Source organism: Pseudoliparis swirei, chromosome 13 (assembly GCF_029220125.1).
Source record: "Pseudoliparis swirei isolate HS2019 ecotype Mariana Trench chromosome 13, NWPU_hadal_v1, whole genome shotgun sequence".
Classification (NCBI taxonomy): Eukaryota; Metazoa; Chordata; class Actinopteri; order Perciformes; family Liparidae; genus Pseudoliparis; species Pseudoliparis swirei.
The window spans coordinates 13,608,852-13,631,021 of NC_079400.1; the positions used below are offsets into that span (position 1 = coordinate 13,608,852).

The following is a 22,170-nucleotide window of genomic DNA, read 5'->3' on the forward strand; positions in this document are numbered from 1 at the left end:
TACGTGATGGCGGCTGTGTTGCGAGCTCCCGGATTTTGTAGTAGTTTTTTGTTATTTATTCTTATTATTGCGACTATTTTTGCACAAAACGTTAGCAGCCAGTTAACGTACGACAGATGCACACTTCTGGAGATTGGATCGGCAGTTGCTCGCCGCCTACCAGAGTTTTTCAACTCTTACTCGGACGTCCCGCCAGGAACAGTAGCGGAACTATCTCCGTCCATTTTAGGCGCGATCTCACGCAAACGTCGCCGACGGAGGGGGAAGCGAGCTGGCGTGCTGGTTAGGCTGAGACGTCGAGCCAATCGACCCCCACTACCCACCATTTTACTGGCAAATGTACAGTCTTTGGACAATAAGCTATCGAGCTACAGGCTCGTATTCAATTCCACCGAAACTAAGGACAACTGCATCATCTGCCTTACGGAGACATGGATGTCGGAGGAGGTTACCGACTCAGCCATCGAGCCGGCAGGATTTTCCGTCCACCGCGGACAGAACAAAGACTCTCTCTGGTAAAGATCGTGGAGGGGGGGGTATGTCTCATGATAAACAGATCTTGGTGCAACCAAAGTCATGTACATACTCTCAAGTCGTTCTGTTCCCCGGACCTGGAGTACCTAATGCTCATGTGTCGACCATTCTGGCTACCGCGGAGTTTACAGCAGTCACCGTAACTGCTGTGTACATTCCGCCTCAAGCTAACACGGACATAGCGCTGAAGGAACTCTACGGGGCGATCAGCGAGCAGGAGTCGGCACACCCCGAGGCTGCTTTCATTGTGGCGGGGGACTTCAACAAAGCGAACCTGAAGAAAGTTCTCCCGAAGTTCTACCAACACATAAAAAGCAACACGAGGGGGGAGCGGATTCTCGACCACTGCTACACTCCCTTCCGGGATGGATACAAAGCCCTCCTCCGCCCACCGTTCGGCAAATCGGACCACCGCTCCATCCAACTACTCCCCGCCTACAGGCAGAGGCTGAAGCAGCAACCAATCGCTGTGAAGGAAGTGCAACGCTGGTCGGACCAATCGGAGTCTATGCTACAGGACTGTTTTGAACGTGCTGACTGGGATATGTTCAGGGTCGCGTCGGACAACAACGTCAGTGAGTACGCGTCCTCAGTCACCGGGTTCATCAAGAAATGCATAGATGACGTTGTTCCTACCAAGTCGGTTCGGATCTATCCCAACCAGAAACCGTGGATAAATGGCGATGTTCGCAGCACTCCCCACGCGTAACACCGCCTGACTCGGGAATATGGCGGAATACAAAGAGCCCGCTCGACCTCCGTAAGACCATCGGCTCTGCCAAGCGGGAGTTCAGGAACAAGGTGGAGGAAAAGCTCAAGAGCCATGACGTGAGAGGTGTGTGGAAGGGCTACAGACAATCACGGACTTCAGAGGAAAACCAGGGGAGAAGAGAACTGCTCTAGCTCCGTACCAGGCGAGCTAAATACATTCTTTGCTCGGTTCGGCCTGAACGGCAGCCCGCCGAAGGCAGCGCCGCCGAGGAGACCAGCCTGCTGATCATCTCAGAGGCTGGCGTGCGCAGAGCCTTCAAGCGGGTGGACATCCGGGCGGCAGGTCCCGACCACATCCCGGGCGCCCTCAGAGCATGTGCAGACCAGTTGGCAGGAGTCTTCGCAGACATCTTCAACCTCTCCCTGTCCCAGGCTGTTGTTCCTGAGAGCTTCAAGATGTCCACCATTGTGCCTGTCCCCAAACACCCCAAGGTAACCTGCCTGAATGACTGGAGACCCGTAGCCCTCACCTCGATTGTCAGTAAATGCTTGAGAGGTTGGTCAAGGACTTCATTTGTTCCATGTTGCCTGCCACGCTGGACCCATGGCAATTTGCATATCGTCAAAACAGATCCACCGACGACGCAATTGCCATGGCACTTCACACCGCCCTTTCCCACCTGGAGGAGGAACTGTTGTGTGCGAATGCTGGTTGTGGACTACAGCTCAGCGTTCAACACTATTGTTCCCGCCAAGCTCGACACCAAGCTCAGAGGTCTAGGCCTGCACTCTACCATGTGCAGCTGGATACTGGACTTCCTGTCGGGCCGCCGCCAGGTGGTGAGGATGGGCGGTACCACCTCAGAGCCGCTGACCCTCAACACGGGAGCCCCTCAGGGATGCGTGTTGAGCCCTCTCCTCTACTCCCTGTACACCCACGACTGCACGGCCATGCACAGCTCCAACGTCATCATCAAGTTTGCTGACGACACAACAGTGTTGGGGCTGATCACAGCCACGACGAGACAGCCTATAGGGAGGAGGTTGGATCACTGGTACAGTGGTGCCAGGAGAACAGCCTCGTCCTCAACGTCAAGAAGACCAAGGAGCTGATCGTGGACTACAGGAAGCGGAGAGGAGAGCACACCCCATCTCCATAGACGGAGTTGCAGTAGAGAGGTCAGCAGCTTCAAGTTCCTCGGCGTGCACATCTCCGAGGACCTCACATGGACCACGCACACCACTCACGTGGTGAAAAGGGCCCAACAACGCCTGTATTTCCTTAGGCGACTGAGGAAATTCAACATGGCCCCCGCATCCTCAGAACATTCTACACCAGTACCATCGAGAGTGTTCTGACAGGTTGCATCACCGTCTGGTACGGGAACTGCACCGCCCTGGAGCGTAGGGCACTACAGAGGGTGGTGCGGTCGGCACAGTACATCGTTGGAGGTGAGCTTCCTCCATCCTGGACATATACACCAAGCGGTGCGTGGCCAGGGCCAAACGGATAATGAAAGACAATAAAAACACAGACCACAAACTGTTCACCCTTCTACCGTCAGGCAGGCGATACCGCAGTATCAAGTGCCGCACAAACAGACTGAGGGACAGCTTCTTCAGTCAGGCCATCAGGCTGCTGAACAAGGACTGAGACCCTCATTAACACTACACACCAGAACATATTCTGTGAATATCTATGGCCATGGTGTATATTTTATTACATTGTTTATATATATATATATTGTATATATATATTGTATGTATATACATATATATATATATATAGTCTCAAAAAGTGTATATTTTATTACATTGTTTTATATATATATATTGCCATGATGTATATTCTATTACATTGTTTTATATATATATTGTTAATACTTTCTTCTTTTTTTTGTGTGGATATTGTATAGTTTATTCTCATTCTTATTCTTTTTTTAGTCTGCTACTGCTGTCGGGTGTTTTGCACATAAGAATTTCACGAACCGATTATACTTGTATAAAAGGGGATGTGACAATAAAAACTTGAAACTTGAAACTTGAAACACACATACACACACACACACACACACACACACACACTAAGTCAAGATTTAACAATCAACCAAGTCGCTGCTCTTTATCTGTGTTCGCTCATTATGAACCGTGATCCCGTACTGGACCTGTTCACCTGCAGCAGTACTGTGTTGTGCATGTCCGGCGGGTCGGTGCTGCCGGGCGGGCTCACCTTTAGCCAGGTTGGGCATGGAGAACGGGATGCTGATGACCCCCACCAGGTCTTCAATGGGGATCAGAGACCTCAGAATCGCCCTGATGCGGATCGCTTCACCTTTGCCAGCGTGTATTAACTAAAACAACAAAGGTTAGGTTAGTGTGTTTGTGTGTTTGTGTGTGTGTGTGTGTGTGTGTGGGGGGGGGGGTCACTCACGTGCATCTCTGGAGCACAGCGGCCCAGCAGGTCAATGAGAGCAGCATAGAAGGTCATGATGGCGTTCCCCATGTGGATGGTATCATCTTCCTCTTCCTCCAGCATGTCACTGCTACACACACACACACACACACATGGATGATTCCATGGGGGCATTAACAGTAATACAGATAGTTGAACTGCCCTCTCGTAGAGTAAACGTCGGCCTTGTCTTACAGCGTCTTGCTGCTCTCAGACGTGGGGGAGGGGCCGTCTCTGGAGAGATCCTGGGAGATCTTAATGGCTTCCTCCATCACCGCCAACAACCCGTCACCGCCCTCGCCCCGGAGGGCGGGGCCGAAGCATTCGGGTCGGCGAATCAGAAGCCTCACCACGACGTTGGCGTTCTCCTCCACACTTTCCCCTAGCACACGGAGCAGCACAGGTGTTCATGACACACACACACACACACACACACACACACGGCGAGGGGAACAGATGTGTGTCGGCTGTGGGAAGAGAGTGGCGTGAATTCACCGTTGCAGAAGACGGCGAAGCGCAGGAAGTCGAGGTAGCGTTCGCCCTCCACGGGGTTCCAGCCGATGTCCGGGTAGCCGTTACGCACCAGCATCACGCAGCTCTGCAGCCCGCAGCCCGCCAGGTACCGCACCACCTGCACAGCGCACACAGCGGCACGATGGGGAACACTTTCTATGACGGACACGTCTGTGATGCATCATAAACATACGCCTGATGGATCATCGAGGTCTGGGTCGTGGAATTCCTGCTACCGACCACGCCACTGCCCTGTTGAGACTCCGCCCACTGTTGAGACTCCGCCCACTCCTCCTCTCTACCGCCATCTGGCTGATGGATCGTGGAGGTCTCCATCGTGGAATATGCCTACTATGAACTATTCATACACTCTGTCATATTCATTGAATGTGTTTTAACTCTAAATCTGTCCTTCTGTACACATTACATCTATTGTTCTGTCCATCCTGGAGAGGGATCCTCCTCTGTTGCTCTCCTGAAGGTTTCTAGCACTTCACCATTAAGTATTCATGAGTGCTTATAACTATGATCATACAGACAAACACACCATCTCCTGCTGGTGCCCAGATGAATCCTCTGCAGCTCTTATTCTCTCAAATACAATTCTGTATTTTGTATTTAATTCAACTCAACTCAACTTCACTGACGCACAAAATACATTTGGGAGTGCAAACAGACGAGACACAGACTGGAGCTGTTTAAGACTACGTTGGACTGAAGGTGTAATAATATATGAAATAGATAAAAGTCGTCGTACTATAACGATAATAAGTGAAGAAGGAAATAATCCATATGGCATTAAGGCATCTCTGTTGTTTCATGACATCACGTGCCTTTGCTTATGACATCACCGGCCTTTGCTTATGACCAGCTGCTCAGAGATTGAGCCTTCTTACAATGAAACAACCTTAAATCTGCTGAATTATTTCGACATACCTTTGTGTGTGTGTGTGTGTGTGTGTGCGTGTGCCTCACCTTCTCCAGGTCCGGCTCTCTTAAGGCCAGGGCCAACTCGTTATTGTCCATGACGGATGCTGCAGCCACATCCAGAGGAGTCGATCCTCGCATGGAAGGAGACGCTGAGGAGAGGAGAAGATGTCATAAATATAAATAGACATCAGACTAACAACACCCCAGGGGTCCGTCTGTTCCTGGGTACAGCTCGGATGCACAGCACCACGCTGTCTGTGGGTAAGAAGGGATGACGTTGTCAAAACAAATGAGCTTTCCTAAAATACCCAAATCCGAAAACAGCTCCCGGTTCTCCAGGGACCCCCAGGAGCCTGTTGGTGGACCACAACCCGGCCGAGAAGCAGAACGGAGTGGACGGAGGAGCGGAGGGTCTTCAGCGTCAAGCGTCACTGTGTGTTACTCTTTACGTTAGAGGTGCTAACGAGAATCACATCGGGGTTTACAGCTTTAAGTCATTTAGAAACACTTTTTTAAATTAATGATAGAACCATTGATAAAGGTTTCACCTGGAATCCTTTCAGAGGGTTCTACCAAGAACCCAAAAGAAAGGGTTTTGTTCCAGCTCAGAACCTCTTATGAGTGGTTCTACAGAGAACCTTTTGATGGTTTAGTGTTTCCACCAAGAGCCCTCTCTGGAGGCTCTAACCTTCTATCTTTTAAGGGTGTCAATAAGAACCTGGGGGGGGGGGGGGGGGGGGCGACTAAGAACCCTTTTCAATTCCAAGGGCTTCATCTCGAACCCACAAAGAGGTTCCATTTAAAACCCTTTTATCTTCAAAGGGTATCATCTAGAACCCATCCAGGAAGTTCTACCGAGGTCCCTTTTATCTTCCGAGGGTCCAAAAGCAAAGAAAATACACCATCCTATATGTTTGTTTGTATTGTCCTTCACAAGATTGATGTAAATTTGAAGATGACTGTACAGCTGATGATTCATCTCATAGAACAATAGATCACCTCAATCGACTGCTTGTTATTGAGTTGACCCCCCAGCGTCTATTATTTAAGACGATGAATAAGTGTGCAAGGTCAGAGTGTGACTGCAGACACCATGAGAACATATTCCTTCCAAGCTCAAGAGAGAACATCCTCCTCAACACGAGCCAACGGTTGTTGATTGATCCACAGGTGGGTCTGCATTCACTGTGGGGCTCATATGGAGGTGAAGTGTATCCAGGGAACTTAAAAGATGGACGGGGACTCGGTGGAGAAGTCCAAACAAAAGAAAGAGAGGACAAAGAGGCAGCAGATACAGCATGTATGACACACACACACACACACGCACCGAGCCCGACGCTGCTGTTCTCCAGCAGGTAGCTGAGATGGTCAAACATGGCTTTCTGGTTCTGGCGGCTGATCCGGCAGAAGTAACAGAGGAAACGACAACAGTTGGCCACCATCTTGGGAAAGGTGATTTCCTGCAGAAAAGCAAATGTTTCATGTCAGACATTTGCAGCAATATTTTCAATAAAGTTGTTTTACATGCTAAAAGCTAAATGCTCTTTCCGTTAAAATGCGACACATTTACAGTTTGACAAATAAAATATCTTTCCATCTATTTAGACGAGGTTGATTGTTAACGACAATAAGAGACACACACACGCTCGTGGTTCAGTTCAGCCCGTCCTGGTTCTGGCTCGGCAGTTCAAACTGATACTTCCTACCTTGGAGTCTCCTCCGCTGAGTACGTTGACCATGACCTCCATGACAGTCTCGTGCATCCCCAGAGCTCTCATCAGGTTGGGATGCTGGTAGAACACCTTGTTGTTCATGATGTCACTGTGGACGAAGGAGGCGGGGCTTAGTGACTCAACATGTCTCACACAGCATATCACAGGAAAATGTCCACATTTTGGCATTAGTTGCATGCCAATTGGATAAAAATTGACCGTGCTATGGTAAAAAGAAGATTTTGACCTTTCCATGACCTTGACCTTTGACCCGATTGATCCCAAAATCTAATCAAATGGTCCCCGGATAATAACCAATCATCCCACCAACTTTCATGCGATTCAAGAATATTTTGACCTTTTCATGACCTTGACCTTTGACCCGATCGATCCCAAAATATAATCAAATGGTCCCCGGATAATAACCAATCATCCCACCAAATGTCATGCGATTCGGTTTTATACTTGTTGTGTTATGCGAGGAACACGCATACAAAATAAATAAATACACGGCGATCAAAACATAACCTTCCGCATTTTCAATGCGAAGGTAATGATTCATTAGTCGTTGCACATTCACAGGTGAGTGTGTCCTCACCCCAGCCCTCTGATCATCAGCTTCTCCTCCTCTCTCCCCATACGGACACTCAGCAGAGATCGGATCTGACCCAGAGCGGCCAGCAGGTTGATGGTGTCCTCGATGGAGACAGAGTTTATTGTGTAGGTCTTAGGGAGGGCGCGCACCTGGACACATAAGGACAGATTCATAGGTGTCACATGTCCTTCACATTCTAGAGAGGCTTGTTTTTGTTATCACTGCGAGAAGCTGTTCAGACTGAGCTGGACAGTCCGTGAGCACCATGCACTGATCGCTCCACAGCCCCCCGAGTCCATGTCGGTGTGTCCTTGTGCAAGACACCTGGTGTGTGAATGGTGAGATGGTCCTGATGGGCAGGTAGCCCCTCCCATCAGTGTATGGATGGGTGTGACTGTTGCTATATTAAGAGGATGCAGATGACCATTAGGCCCCACCGCGTCATATTCTGATGTAACGATGTAAACAGGGTTTTCAATGGCATGTCCATTAAAAGAAACACACACACACACAGGCCTACCTGTCCTCCAATGCCGTCATACTGGCGGTGCAGCAGGACAAACATGGCTCTGACCAGCTCCGGATCCTCAATAACTGACTCCTGAGCCCAGCGGACCATCGTGTCTGAAATCAGCTGCTGTAACGTACCTGCAGAGACGGAGAGGGTCAGGGGGAAAGCTCAAATGCATTTATCCTCCACTCGTAGTATTTTTCCAGTATTTTTTCTGAAATGCCAGAAGGCGAAACCACAACAAAACATTCTGTGAGCAAGATTAATGAAATAATTAGATTCCGGTGGAAAGATATAAACTAAAGGGCAGCGGTCTGAGCTCTGCTGCTCTTAGAGCATTAAAGCACTTATTGAATGAACACATGGACTTCCCTCTCAGAGGACTCACTGGGCTTCCTTTCTTTCTTCTCCTTCGGCAGGCTGCCCATCTTCTTCTTCAGGTACGCCACTTTCTCCACCAACGACATGAGGCGTCCCCTGATGGTGACGTCACTGTCTCCGTCTAGCCCCGCCTCCTCGTCCAACTCGACACCTAACGGAACGGAGAGATCAGTGCACCGTGGGCTTTCTTATTGTTCTGATTGATCCGTAGGGATCTTTGTGTGACTGTTGGTGGTTTACCACAGTGCCTCATCAGGTCCTCGTGGAAGTCCAGCAGCTGCTCTCGGATGTCATCGGGACAGGGACACTCCTGCTTCTCGTCCTTAAAGTTCAGCAGCATGTTTATCTGCAACGACACACAGCGGAGCGACCGTGATACGACAGCCACTGATCTCATCAACACACACAACACACAATGTGTGTGTTGTGTGTGTTGAGCTCATAGGCTCTGGCTGTTGGGGACGGGTTCTGACCGGGGCTTCTGCGATGCGTTCAATGTGTCCAGCAACAGCAAAAGAATGAAGAGCGACAGTACCAGGGTTCATACGCATGTTGACCAATGGATTTACAGGACTTTAGACCAAATTTCCATGAACAAACATTTTGTGAAATCTCGGTGTATATGAGTATAACCTTAAATCAGTGATTTTCAACCACTGTGCCGTGAGAGATCGGCAGGTGTGCCGTGGGAAAATGTCCAATTTCACTTAATCATTCCAAACAATATATTATTTAGTTTTTTTCGCAAATAATTTGGCAACCTTTAATATAGTGTCTGGCCTAGAAATTAAATACTATTCCGTGCCTGTAGGGGGAGGTAGGTAGCGCAGTAAAAGTGTGTAAATAAACATATGAATATAACAACATTTCCAGGACTTTACCAAACTATTTGGGATTTAATTTATTTCAAGGACTTTTCCAGGCCTGGAAATAACCGATTTTAAATTCCAGGACTTTTCCAGGTTTTGCATGAGCGTACGAACCCTGCAGTTCAGTTTAACACACGGCAAGTGGAAGAGGAAGTGGACTACCTGGTGTTCCGTGTTAAGAGGCCGATCGTACTTCCACCGACCCCTCCCCCCCCCCCCCCCCAACCCTCCCTCTCTGCTCTGTCCCCCGGGGCTCCTCCTCGTTCAGAGGTGCTCCTACCTGCTCCTGTGGAGGAGATCTGAACTCCTTGGTCTTCTTGGCCGTGAGGGCCGCGGACATGTTGAGCGCCAGCATCACCTCGTTGTAGCGGAAGCGCTGGTTGTCCTGGAGACAGGCCACGAAGTCGTCGGAGAAGGCCACCACCGCCTCAATGCGGTGGCGCACCTGGCAGTCACACAGGTACTGCAGCACGTGGCACATCTGTGTGCACACACACACACACGTCGGGTTAATGACATGTTGGGATGGAAAAGGTTTGTATGGTCTCTATCCTTTCATTTTCATTGTTGATCTGTATTCTTGTTATATATACACATTTATATATATATATATATACACACACACACACACACACAAAAAGCCTGTTACTGTTATTTGATTTTTTTCTGTAAAAAATGTTAATATTAAAAAATGTGATTCTATATTAGGTTATCTATAAATTTAAAGAGAGCTACTTTATCAGTAAGTAAAAATTAAATGTGAGAGAAAAAAACAGGGTTTTTTAACAAGATTTTTTCAGTTTCACTGAAATAAAAAAGAACGCGACAAAACATTGAAAATGACAAAAAGAAAAACTTAAATATAATGGAAATGAATAATAAAAAGTCCAAAAAAAAAATGTTAATACAAATAAAGAGAAGACAGGCCACGAGTAGAAAATATATAGTAAATTAATTAGGAGGTCATCAGTCGCTCTTTATAATTTGTGATCAATTCTCTTCAGATCAGCTGAGGACACGACTCGTCTTTTCCTTGTTCACAGCTCATTGTTTCACTGACTTTTAAAAAGCACGATGTTTGTAATATAGTAAGCTGAGCGTCACCTGTAGTTTTACAGGCTCGGGCAGCTTCATCTGCAGCAGCCCCCCTTTGGGCATGCCCCGCCCTCCGTCCTCAGGCTCCTCCTTCGCCGCCTCCGCCTGCGTGACCTCCTGACCTTCGTGTCCTTCGGAGAACACGGAGGGCTCGATGAGCCGCAGGACGTTCTTCAGGTCTCCGTTCTGGAAGACCCCCATGATGAGCAGCGTGTAGAACAGCTTGATGAGCGGCACGAAGAGGAACTCTGTACTGCCTCCGATGGGGTCCCTCACGTGCATGCTGCCCTCCCGCACCGCCTGCGTCAGCATCTCGATGGTCTTCGTCTTCAGCACGTCCAGGGGGAACTCGGGGCTGTGCTGGAAGCGGTCTCCCAATGCGCCGTGGCGCTGCGACGACGCGCTGCCGCAGACGAAGCTCGGGGACGAGAAGTGCATTCTGGGTCTCAGGGAGGTGCTGAGGCCGATGCCGGGCAGGCCGTGCTTCTTCTGCTCGTCGGGGAACAAGGTGATGCTCTTGGTTTCGTCCGTCATGGGAACGATGTACTCGTTGTTCATCATGAGGCGAGCCATGGTGTAGCTGCTCAGGTGGATGTCGATGAGGAGGTCGTAGTAGCCCGTACGCAGCAAACCTGGAGAGGGGGGGTACATTTAAACCTTCAATGAATACATGAACCCTTAAATCTCACTTTCTTCTTATTAACGTGAAAGGTCTTTTTTCTATTTGTTGGGAGTTGTTCTTGATACGATGTGAGGTCAAAGGTCAGGGATGTCTATGTGTACAGATTGTAAAGCCCTCTGAGGCTAATTCATAATTTGTGACATCGGGCTTTACAAAATAAACTGAATTGAAGCACAGAATACACCCAATACCTGGTAATACCATATACATGAATGTATCCTCTAGGTGTTTATGACCATTTCCTGAGCCCAACGTCAGTCAGTGCTTATTGATAATACTTCTGTACTTTTACTTTCATGTGATATTTTATTATCATCAACTGCACTTGTGAAGAGCCAAAGCACCCATGGATGTCTCCTCCTAATAAGTGCTATGTGTGTGTGCATCAAAAAGCTATTATATCTCCTCACTCTGAGCCACAGAGCTCTATTGTTATAAAATAAGCACTGAAACACATCACTGAGCCACTCTGATGCTCTGGAGGACATGTTCCTCCATCACCACCCGGCATCCTTCTGCTTCAAATAGTCACCAGAGAGCTCAACGGGAATTTGTAATCTGTGATGTTCGGGCTATACAAAATAAAATGAACTGAGTTGTTTGAGTAATGCGTGTTAAAACACTAAAACATTATTCAGCCTATTTTTATTAATTTGTTATAAATGAAACTACATATTTGTGAGCGGTTGTTTTGTTCAGCACTCGAGGTGTGAGAGCCACGGAGAGAGAAGGTGTTGAGGGTGGGACACATGATTGGCTTATGTCTTTCATTGTATTATTAAAAACAGAGCGTAACGTGTCGTATCTTTACATATTCTACTGAAGGATCTGAATACTATGACCCCTAAGTGTCTGAAATGGAGAGGTGAGTGCATGCTCTACGACTCTGGGTGTTACCCGACCTCTGTGTGTTACCTGACCTCTGTGTTACCTGACCTCTGTGTGTGTCCCAGGGTCAGGCTCCAGTGTGTGTTACCTGACCTCTATGTGTGTCCCAGGGTCAGGCTCCAGTGTGTGTTACCTGACCTCTGTGTGTGTCCCAGGGTCAGGCTCCAGTGTGTGTTACCTGACCTCTATGTGTGTCCCAGGGTCAGGCTCCAGTGTGTGTTACCTGACCTCTGTGTGTGTCCCAGGGTCAGGCTCAGTGTGTTACCTGACCTCTGTGTGTGTCCCAGGGTCAGGCTCAGTGTGTTACCTGACCTCTGTGTGTGTCTCAGGGTCAGGCTCCAGTGTGTGTTACCTGACCTCTATGTGTGTCCCAGGGTCAGGCTCCAGTGTGTGTTACCTGGCCTCTGTGTGTGTCCCAGGGTCAGGCTCCAGTGTGTGTTACCTGACCTCTGTGTGTGTCCCAGGGTCAGGCTCCAGTGTGTGTTACCTGACCTCTGTGTGTGTCCCAGGGTCAGGCTCCAGTGTGTGTTACCTGACCTCTGTGTGTGTCTCAGGGTCAGGCTCCAGTGTGTGTTACCTGACCTCTGTGTGTGTCCCAGGGTCAGGCTCCAGTGTGTGTTACCTGACCTCTGTGTGTGTCCCAGGGTCAGGCTCCAGTGTGTGTTACCTGGCCTCTGTGTGTGTCCCAGGGTCAGGCTCCAGTGTGTGTTACCTGACCTCTGTGTGTGTCCCAGGGTCAGGCTCCAGTGTGTGTCACCTGACCTCTGTGTGTGTCTCAGGGTCAGGCTCCAGTGTGTGTCACCTGACCTCTGTGTGTGTCCCAGGGTCAGGCTCCAGTGTGTGTTACCTGGCATGTACTTGTTCTCTATGGCCTGCAGCAGCTGAGCCTCGTCCACGTGGGAGCACAGCGCGTGGGCCACGCGGTTGTTTCCCAGAGCACAGATTGCCGAGTACAGTCGGAGTGTGTGGTGGTGAAACTTCAACAGATCTTTCTGCTCCGACAGCTCCAAGATATCCACCGACCTGGACAACACACACACACACACACAGAGATACCGCATGAGTAATGAGAGAGCAGGTGAACGAAACAAGTGTGTATGTGTGTGTGTTTCTGTGCTCCATTGTGAGGACTGAAACAACTCCGTAACCACTGAGTGGGGACGGTGATACTTGGTTTTAAGGTTGAGGTCATTTTGTTGATGTGAGGTCACGGTCAGGCATTTAGTCGTGGTATTTAAGGAAAGGGAATATGTCAAGTCAATGAGTGTCCTCACTTAGATTGAAGTGCAGGTATGTGTGTCAAGGGGGGGCTTAATTGGCCTTGGCAAATAAGGGGGAGGAGTTTAAATATGTCATTGGCCCAGCAAAAAAAGGCTCTAAGAGAGGCTCCATGTTGTATGCTGAGACTGTGTCGGCCCAGAATGTAGGTAGGCCCACTGGGGAAAGGTCCGGTAAGACAGACGGTCCACACCTGATGTTTGTGTGTATGTGTGTGTGTGTATGTATATGTGTGTGTGCGTGTAGCTGTGGGTACTCCACTTGTTCTCTTCCGGGATGTGCAGAGACATGAACTGCAGAGGTTCGTTACACTGGACCAGCCAGCCATGTCTGTCATTCACTCTGGATGCTGACACCTGGAGAGAAAAAAATTAAAAATAAATAATATGTATATATATCAAATCTGTCAGCACTTCATTTCATGCTGCTTTCCACCCGCTGCACAGCGCAGCATGCTGCCCATACGCAGGAGGATACTATGGAGTCATCAGGCTAACACAGCTTCATGTTCATACCGTCTTTATGGAAACAAGCATGAGCGAGGCTGTCACCGGACATTTTAAATGATCCAAAAAGGCCATCAGTTTATGTCAGATTATGTTTCTGTAAAATGTCTCGTTAACTTTAGATGTTATACTTGAATTAATAAATTAAGGTTTATGTAAAAATCTCCCCTTAAACCTTATGTATTACATCTAAAGTGATGTAAAAATCTTCACTTAACTTAAGATATAATACTTGAATTAATACATACTGTGTATTTATAAATTTGCATAAATTTAATCAAATCTCACAAGAATTATTCAATTTATTCAGACTGTAAAGCTAAATGTTTAAAGGGACGCTTTACATTTAATTTATATAATAAATTAAGATGAAAAATGCACATACATTTTTTTTAAATAATTATTGTTTTGAGTGTAGAAGTTTTCCTAACTGTTCGTACAACAGTCAGCCTTTATAAGCCTTTGTTCGATACATTTACAAATACGTGATATATATACCCGCCAAAATAAAAGCACAAAGAGCCAGGCTGTTGGAGCTGTACCTTGAGGAAGTGGTTGGGAACGCGACTCCACAACACGGGAGTGAGGAACTGGACGTGGAGCCTGGGGGGGCACTGGGGAACCGGGTTCTTCCGCTCGCTCTTAAACAAACCGGCTGACAGAGGCATCACGTTCTGACAGGAAGGAGACACAACGTCACAGACGCAACGCAGCCGGTGTTCATATTGGTGTTGATTAATCTGGTGTCGTATGAAACATAACCATCACCCCAAAACAACGTGGCGTGAAGCAGGGTGAGCTCAGTAACAGGACGGTTTGAGAAATGAGTGTTTTTGCTCCTCTGGCACAAAGTGTCACTAAAACACACATCAAACCAGGAGGTTACACATCATACAGAGGATGTGTAACAGCTGGAATTAATAATAAGTAAAGTAGTACTTCTCAACAGATGTGTCTACAAACTTGTGGTTGTGTTTCTTCTGTTTGTTTGTCCATAAATCAACATGCCGTATCCTCGTTTACCACGAGAAGGCTTTTATTGTGAAAGAGCAACACTACATGCAGGTCACTACGTCACTGAGGTTAAAAGCAACCTGCCAACCCTCAGACAACACAGCTGTGTGTGTGTGTGTGTGTGTGTGTGTGTGTGTGTGTGTGTGTGTCACCTTAATGCGGCCCAGTTCGAACTGGAAGACATTGGGGCTGGTGGCCTTGGCAAAGACCGCTGGGAACAGCTTGGTGCTGGGCTCCACCTGAGAGAGAGCTCCGTTACTTAAACCCAGCTGAGCGGACCGTTGGTTGGTCCCTGAACGCAACCAAAATCGTATTTTTTGTCAATGGACTTGAAAGGAAGGCGGGCCGATAGCTGAACAGTCATAAACGCACATAAACAAGGTAAATGAACTCTATCTGGTGACTTTTTCTGGAGGTGTTATGTTGGACTAACAGGAGCCTGCAGGGTTTAATATGGCTGCTGCCAGACTGCCACACAATGCACGAGAACAAAGAGGAGAAGCTAGGCAAGCGGGAAGGAGGGAAGGAGGGAAGAGGCGCATGTGAGTGTGTGCAGCTCAATGAAAGGAACACAAAGACTCAGGATGGGAGTCGATGACACAGCAGGAGTCGAGGGGAAGGCCCATCCACACACCTGTCACACCCGTCTCATGTGTACCTGGTAGTAGGTGCTGAGCTCCTTCCCGTTGGCGGTGAAGGTCAACAGTCCGTTGGTGGTGTCGACCAGGCAGCCGATCTCCAAGCCGTTGTTGTTCCTCCCCTGACCCGGACTGCTGCTCTCCCCCGCCCACACCATGTAGCAGTTACTGCGCTTTATACTGGAAACACACACACACACACCATGTAGCAGTTACTGCGCTTTATACTGGAAACACACACACACACACACCATGTAGCAGTTACTGCGCTTTATACTGGAAACACACACACACACACACACACCATGTAGCAGTTACTGCGCTTTATACTGGAAACACACACACACACACACCATGTAGCAGTTACTGCGCTTTATACTGGAAACACACACACACACACACACACCATGTAGCAGTTACTGCGCTTTATACTGGAAACACACACACACACCATGTAGCAGTTACTGCGCTTTATACTGGAAACACACACACACACACACACAAACACCATGTAGCAGTTACTGCGCTTTATACTGGAAACACACACACACACACACACACACCATGTAGCAGTTACTGCGCTTTATACTGGAAACACACACACACACCATGTAGCAGTTACTGCGCTTTATAATAATAATAATAATAATAATCATTTATTTTATATAGCGCTTCTCAAGGCATGCCGACATCCCGAAGTCACTTTACAGAGTCCAGTAGTCACACACACAGTCATCCCGGTGGTGGTAAGCTACATCAGTAGCCACAGCTGCCCTGGGGCAGACTGACGGAAGCGTGGCAGCCAATCAGCGCCTACGGCTCCTCCAACCACCACCAACACTCATTCACATCCATACGAACCGGGGTGAGGCTGCGGTGCATGTCTTTATGATGGTGGGGGAAACCGGAGTACCCGGAGGAAACCCACGCAGACACGAGGAGAACATGCAAACTCCACACAGATAGGACCTGGAACGACCGGGATTCGAACCCAGGACCTTCTTGCTGTGAGGCGACAGTGCTAACCACTGCGCCACCGTGCTGCTTTATACTGGAAACACACACACACACACACACCATGTAGCAGTTACTGCGCTTTATACTGGAAACACACACACACACACACCATGTAGCAGTTACTGCGCTTTATACTGGAAACACACACACACACACACACACACCATGTAGCAGTTACTGCGCTTTATACTGGAAACACACACACACACACACACCATGTAGCAGTTACTGCGCTTTATGCTGGAAACACACACACACACACCATGTAGCAGTTACTGCGCTTTATGCTGGAAACACACACACACACACCATGTAGCAGTTACTGCGCTTTATACTGGAAACACACACACACACACACACACCATGTAGCAGTTACTGCGCTTTATACTGGAAACACACACACACACACACCATGTAGCAGTTACTGCGCTTTATACTGGAAACACACACACACACACACACACACAAACACCATGTAGCAGTTACTGCGCTTTATACTGGAAACACACACACACACACACCATGTAGCAGTTACTGCGCTTTATGCTGGAAACACACACACACACACACCATGTAGCAGTTACTGCGCTTTATGCTGGAAACACACACGCACACACACACACAAACACCATGTAGCAGTTACTGCGCTTTATACTGGAAACACACACACACACACACACAAACACCATGTAGCAGTTACTGCGCTTTATACTGGAAACACACACACACACACACACAAACACCATGTAGCAGTTACTGCGCTTTATTCTGGAAACACACACACACACACACACAAACACCATGTAGCAGTTACTGCGCTTTATTCTGGAAACACACACACACACACACACCATGTAGTTGTGTCTGGTTCAGGCTACATCGTGCCTGATGTTAGGTTTCAGAGAATGTGTTTTCAATTTGTATTAAAGAATGTAAGTCCTATGAATTATTGTTTACTCCACAGGGTTGTAATTATTAGAAGAAGATTTGTGTTGTTTATTCTATACCGGTCACCCTGAGAGCAAAAGGTTCCAGGGTCACATCGGGTTAATGAGCAGACACAGGAACAAGGGTTTGTTTGATGTTTCACCATAGACACACCGACCTCACACTGGAATGTAGGGTCGTAAAGCTCATACGGAAGAGACCCCATTCTGTGTTGTGTAAATGACTTGCTTCAATAAAAGAACTGTCGGGGGAGAATGGAGCCAGAGTGTTTTGGGTCAGTGCAGGAGGCACAGCTCAGGCATTTCTCCTTGGGACAAGTAAAACTACGCGCTCGAGTCTGTCATCTGTGGTCATTGGAGTTGGTCTGGTAATTCAACTAGCGGGGCTTTATCTTTAAGGTGAAAACCCCACACCTGACATCATAGGGTGTGGTCTTCCTGCTGCCTCCATGTCACATGTCACCACCCCTGACGCGTGTCATGGAGAACATTTGGGATTTCACCCTCAGATACGAGTCGGCTGCCATGCGACTGACCTCTCGTGAACTTTGCCCTTCTCGTCTCCCAGGGTAACCGTGACGGTCTGGACGTTGTGCAGCTCGAAGCCGGGGTCGTACTGGTGGAAGTCAGAGGTCACCCAGCCCACCCACACACTGCTGGGCTCCTGGCCGGGGAAGATCCTCACGGAGTAGTAGTGCTGCAGAAAAGAGACGCACTTCACTCCAGAAACGCTCTCAACAGGCATCGTGTGAGTCTGTCTGTGTTTGTGTCTCACAGTCGAGGCCTGCAGGAGGAATTCATATTCATCTCTGTCATCGGCCGTCACCTCCTCTGACAGACGGGCAGACTTTGGACAGCTGTTGTCAGACTTGTTTTTCTTCAACGTGAACCTGGCAGAGCACACGGTTGGTTTAGGTTGATATAAAAAAACATTTTAAAGGTGATCAAAGCCCAATGACAGAAGGGTTCAGACTCCTAGAGCTGGATGGAGGTCACAGAACGTCGGGGGAGCACAGGGATTACCGTTGCTTGAGCTTGGAGGGCTTCTCCTGGTTGTAATCTTTGTGGTTGTTGAATTCGTCTCTCTCGGGTCCGTTAGGGCCGTTGGGTCCGTGAGAAGACTTCATCAGGACCTCGAAGTCAGACACAGTCTCAAAGTCCTCCAGCTCCTGCAGAAACAGACAGTGAACGCACCGCGCGTACGCCCGACCATAATGGTAACAAGCTTTCCAGGTATCTGTCTGTCGATGTATAGGGATGTCAATGCGTAGAGGTCAGTGTGTGAGTGAGTGTGTGTGTGTGTGGTGTCGTTACCCTCTTTGGTGAGAAGAGGCTGTCGTTGGACCTGGAGAAGCACTCGGCACACTCGATGGGCATGCTCAGCCTGTAGAAGGTAATGTCAGTGTAACTGTTCTGAGAGCCAAACGACCTCTGAGTGACCTTCAGGCACGGACAAGACTCTACGGTCCCATCGATCCTCGTCACCTGGAAGAAGGGAGGCGATAGCAAAACCAGAGTTAGCGCCTCGCTGACTTACGGCGCCGACATTCGGTCAGGTTGCAGTTCACCCCCATGACGGGGTCTGAGATATCATCCTATTAGTGAGCGATTGTCTTGATAAGCATATGTTGAATCCAAGACGCCTTTTGTGGACAATCTGAAGAAATTTCCTCCAGGTGTTCCTGAGATTAGGAATGCCTCATTAATATGACGCCCTAAAAAAAAAACATCTGCATGGAAGTAACCATTGGTTCTAGTCAGGTGGCAACCTGCAGGCCCGAAAGGTTAAAGCAATGCGGAAGTGTCTTAAACTGTTCTCGCTAGTGGCGAGTAGAGGGTGACCCCTCTGGTTGTATAGAAGTCTATGCTTCATGTGTTAAAGCTGCATTCTCTCTCCTGGCCACCAGGGGGCGACTCCTCTGGTTGTATAGAAGTCTATTCTTCATGTCATCTCTGGTCTGTCATTCTTCAGGCTTCATACACATGTTGACTAATGGATTCCAGGACCTTTCCATGACTTTAAACCAAATTTCCATGACCAAAGATGATGTGAAATCTCCGTGTATACATGAGTATAACCTTAAATGAGACAGATGAATGAGACAATAGTTTGATTCAAAGAATAAATACGTATATAAATGTTTATTATTTTAATCAAACTGTGTAAATGATCATATGAATATAACACATGTCCAGGTCTTTTCCGAAACTTTTGGTATTACATTTTTTTCAACGACTTTTCAGGCCTGGAAATAACCATTTTAAAATTCCAGGACTTTTCCAGGTTTTCCATGACCGTATGAACCCTGATTAATTCATTTCTGCTTATTTTTCTTTAATTTATTGAACAGTTTCACCGGGACGAACATATATACAACGAAAACATATTTAGAAATATCTTGCAATGTGTCTCAAGCGATTACACTTGAGTCCAGAGGTCATTGAATGTTCTACAAACGACCTCCGTCAGATTCCAGGTGTTCTCCACGTGGATCCACCATATCTCAGGTGACTCACCTCCATGTGTTGGTGGTTGGGAGGCACAGGAACAAACTGGGGCAGCCTCTTGCTGAGCCACATGGTGACGTCGCGGTTCATGTTGACGGCGAATGGTTCGTAGCCCTCCTGCAGGCCGCAGATGGTGAAGTACTTCAGAGTGCTGACGTCTTTACCGAAGTTCATGCTCCCCAGCTGACACACGCCCAGACTGGACACGGGGATGAAACCTGGAGGGCAGAAATCAAATATTCTGAGGGGAACTTTTAAGGACGTGTCTACCTGTAAGACATAGCGGAACCTTTTCATTGGACAAGTTGTGCAACTCGCCTTGTTATGAAGAAATTATGAAAAATCACATGTTATACAGCCGACTGCAGGCGTGAGCAGTGTCCTCTCATCTTTGAGCAATGTGGTGACAAACCTGCCCACGAGAGCCTTCTATCAAAGACACGTAATCCTGAAGAGGAAACGTTTGGGTCTTTTATGCTGCGTTCACACCTAAAGCGAGTAGACCCCATAAGCAAAGTCAACGTACAGGTGAGAGCGGTTGTGATTGACGCACATTTTTGACGGGCGAATGACGAGAATTTAGCGAAGCGAAAAATTCGCCTCGAGTTTAAATATTTAAACTTTGGCAAAAAATTCGCCAGACGCCGAGATGAGAGAGACAATCAGCGTTGAGCTGCTCCTCCGTTGGTGAATCTAACTGCTCTAGTGGAGCTGAAGAGACATTCAGACTAGAGGTGAAAGTCACCGAGCTGTGTGAGCCTACGGGTGATGTCATGTATAAATATATATTCATGTTATGAACCCAAACACGAGAGCGTTAGCTGTTCAGACGTTTGTGGGATGTCCTCAACAAATATAAAGCAGAACTAGTGGTTAGTTCTTCATGGTGGATGAAGGAGATGATAACTGTTTCCACGGAGTAAATCCACAGAGATAAGCCCCGCCCCCTCTAACTCACGAATGAAGCGAATGACACGAATAGTCAAATAGGTAAACTCCCACGAGTAAAATGGGAAACAGCATTTTTCTCTGCACAGGTCTCTCCTCGCAGCACATCAAACCCATAGTCTCCAAAGTGTAGGCGGCCGGTGTGTGAACAACTCCTCTACAACATGGTTTCTGCACCGTTAGAAAATGTTGAATGTGCAGGAACGGTTAAAAACCGACCCCACATATTCAGGAAGGGGTTATATCTCATGGGGTAACGTCACTGTGGCTCTGCTATATGTGTCGAGCATGTCCAGCTTCACAGAACTGGTGTGGAGAAAACTAAGAAGGGTCAACACCAACACGAACAATGAGCTTATTGTCCTAACAACTGGCACAACTCTTGTTTCAAAGGGTTAACAATACAACCAGTGGGAGTCATGTGTCACTGACCTTCACCAACTTCAAAGTCCTTGAAGGCCAGCTCCGATCCGGAGTCGTCCAGCAGCACCTCTCCATTGAGTGTGAACATCATGGTGTGTTCGTTCAGGTCCACCATGCAGCCCACCACGTCCCCCGTCTGCCACGCTCGGCCAAAGTGCTCATTACCCTGGTGCCAGCGCTGGACCTAATAAACAAAAACAAGAAGAAAAACTTTACAGATTTATTCCTGATAATATAAAACAATTTAATTAAATAAATTCCTCCATTGCAGTGACGTGAAACTGAATAAATGGAAGAATCCAGCCACCTTGAAGCCATCGAAGACAAAGGCCTGGTCATCAGACCCCAGCTCCTGGTCTGGGAGGCATCCTGGCCGGGCCCAGCCCACCCTCATCTCCCCTGCTGTTAATACCTGGAAGCAGAAAAACAGAATATACACTTTCAGAAACAAAGAAAAACTCTAAAAGCTCCGTGTAATAACTTGGCAGTAGCTGTTGGAGGGATGAGGACATTTCACACAAGAGTATTGTATATTATTATAATATATATATATATATATATGTGTTATATATAACATTTATACATATAGATATATATAGTATATATAACATATTTATATATATATATAACATATATAATATATATATAACACATATACCATTATACACAAATTAAAACACAGTAACAACCCAATCAATGAATCACAGCATGAATAAAACTAAGACTCAAGTCATTATATCCCAGTTCACACACGTGCACATACCTCAGTCAAAGAACACATCTACAACCAGCTGTGAGCTTTGGACATTACAGCGCTATAACGTTTCACTGAGGGAAAGCTACATGTTTATTATGGTCGTCACTATTCACATATTTCACTTCATGTTTTCTTCTTCTTTTTTTGCCTAATTTTTTAAGGAAGGTGGTCCAGGGAAATCTTTTATCAATTAGAAGCAGACTATAAGTTACAAAAGGTTGAGAACTCCCCCTAGGCCGAGAGCTCCCTCAACCAGCTATG

At 47.5% G+C, this 22,170-nt stretch overlaps 1 protein-coding gene across 1 annotated transcript in view; it reads right to left on the bottom strand.

Moving 5' to 3' along the window:
* The window catches only part of ryr2a (ryanodine receptor 2a (cardiac)), a 125,383-nt gene that overhangs the window by 49,832 nt on the left and 53,381 nt on the right, over nt 1-22,170 (bottom strand). The window contains exons 27-51 of the mRNA XM_056430441.1: nt 21,460-21,564; nt 21,162-21,336; nt 19,791-19,999; nt 18,588-18,758; nt 18,297-18,442; nt 18,049-18,163; nt 17,810-17,970; nt 15,330-15,489; nt 14,824-14,910; nt 14,200-14,331; nt 13,413-13,507; nt 12,721-12,896; nt 10,313-10,935; nt 9,489-9,689; nt 8,580-8,685; nt 8,347-8,490; nt 7,968-8,095; nt 7,451-7,596; nt 6,847-6,961; nt 6,468-6,600; nt 5,186-5,289; nt 4,193-4,328; nt 3,893-4,079; nt 3,677-3,788; nt 3,476-3,596 (exon numbers count right to left, since the gene is read on the bottom strand). Of these exons, the coding sequence (XP_056286416.1) occupies nt 3,476-3,596; nt 3,677-3,788; nt 3,893-4,079; nt 4,193-4,328; nt 5,186-5,289; nt 6,468-6,600; nt 6,847-6,961; nt 7,451-7,596; nt 7,968-8,095; nt 8,347-8,490; nt 8,580-8,685; nt 9,489-9,689; nt 10,313-10,935; nt 12,721-12,896; nt 13,413-13,507; nt 14,200-14,331; nt 14,824-14,910; nt 15,330-15,489; nt 17,810-17,970; nt 18,049-18,163; nt 18,297-18,442; nt 18,588-18,758; nt 19,791-19,999; nt 21,162-21,336; nt 21,460-21,564 (3,988 nt within the window). The remainder of the gene's footprint in view (nt 1-3,475; nt 3,597-3,676; nt 3,789-3,892; nt 4,080-4,192; nt 4,329-5,185; nt 5,290-6,467; nt 6,601-6,846; nt 6,962-7,450; nt 7,597-7,967; nt 8,096-8,346; nt 8,491-8,579; nt 8,686-9,488; nt 9,690-10,312; nt 10,936-12,720; nt 12,897-13,412; nt 13,508-14,199; nt 14,332-14,823; nt 14,911-15,329; nt 15,490-17,809; nt 17,971-18,048; nt 18,164-18,296; nt 18,443-18,587; nt 18,759-19,790; nt 20,000-21,161; nt 21,337-21,459; nt 21,565-22,170) is intronic.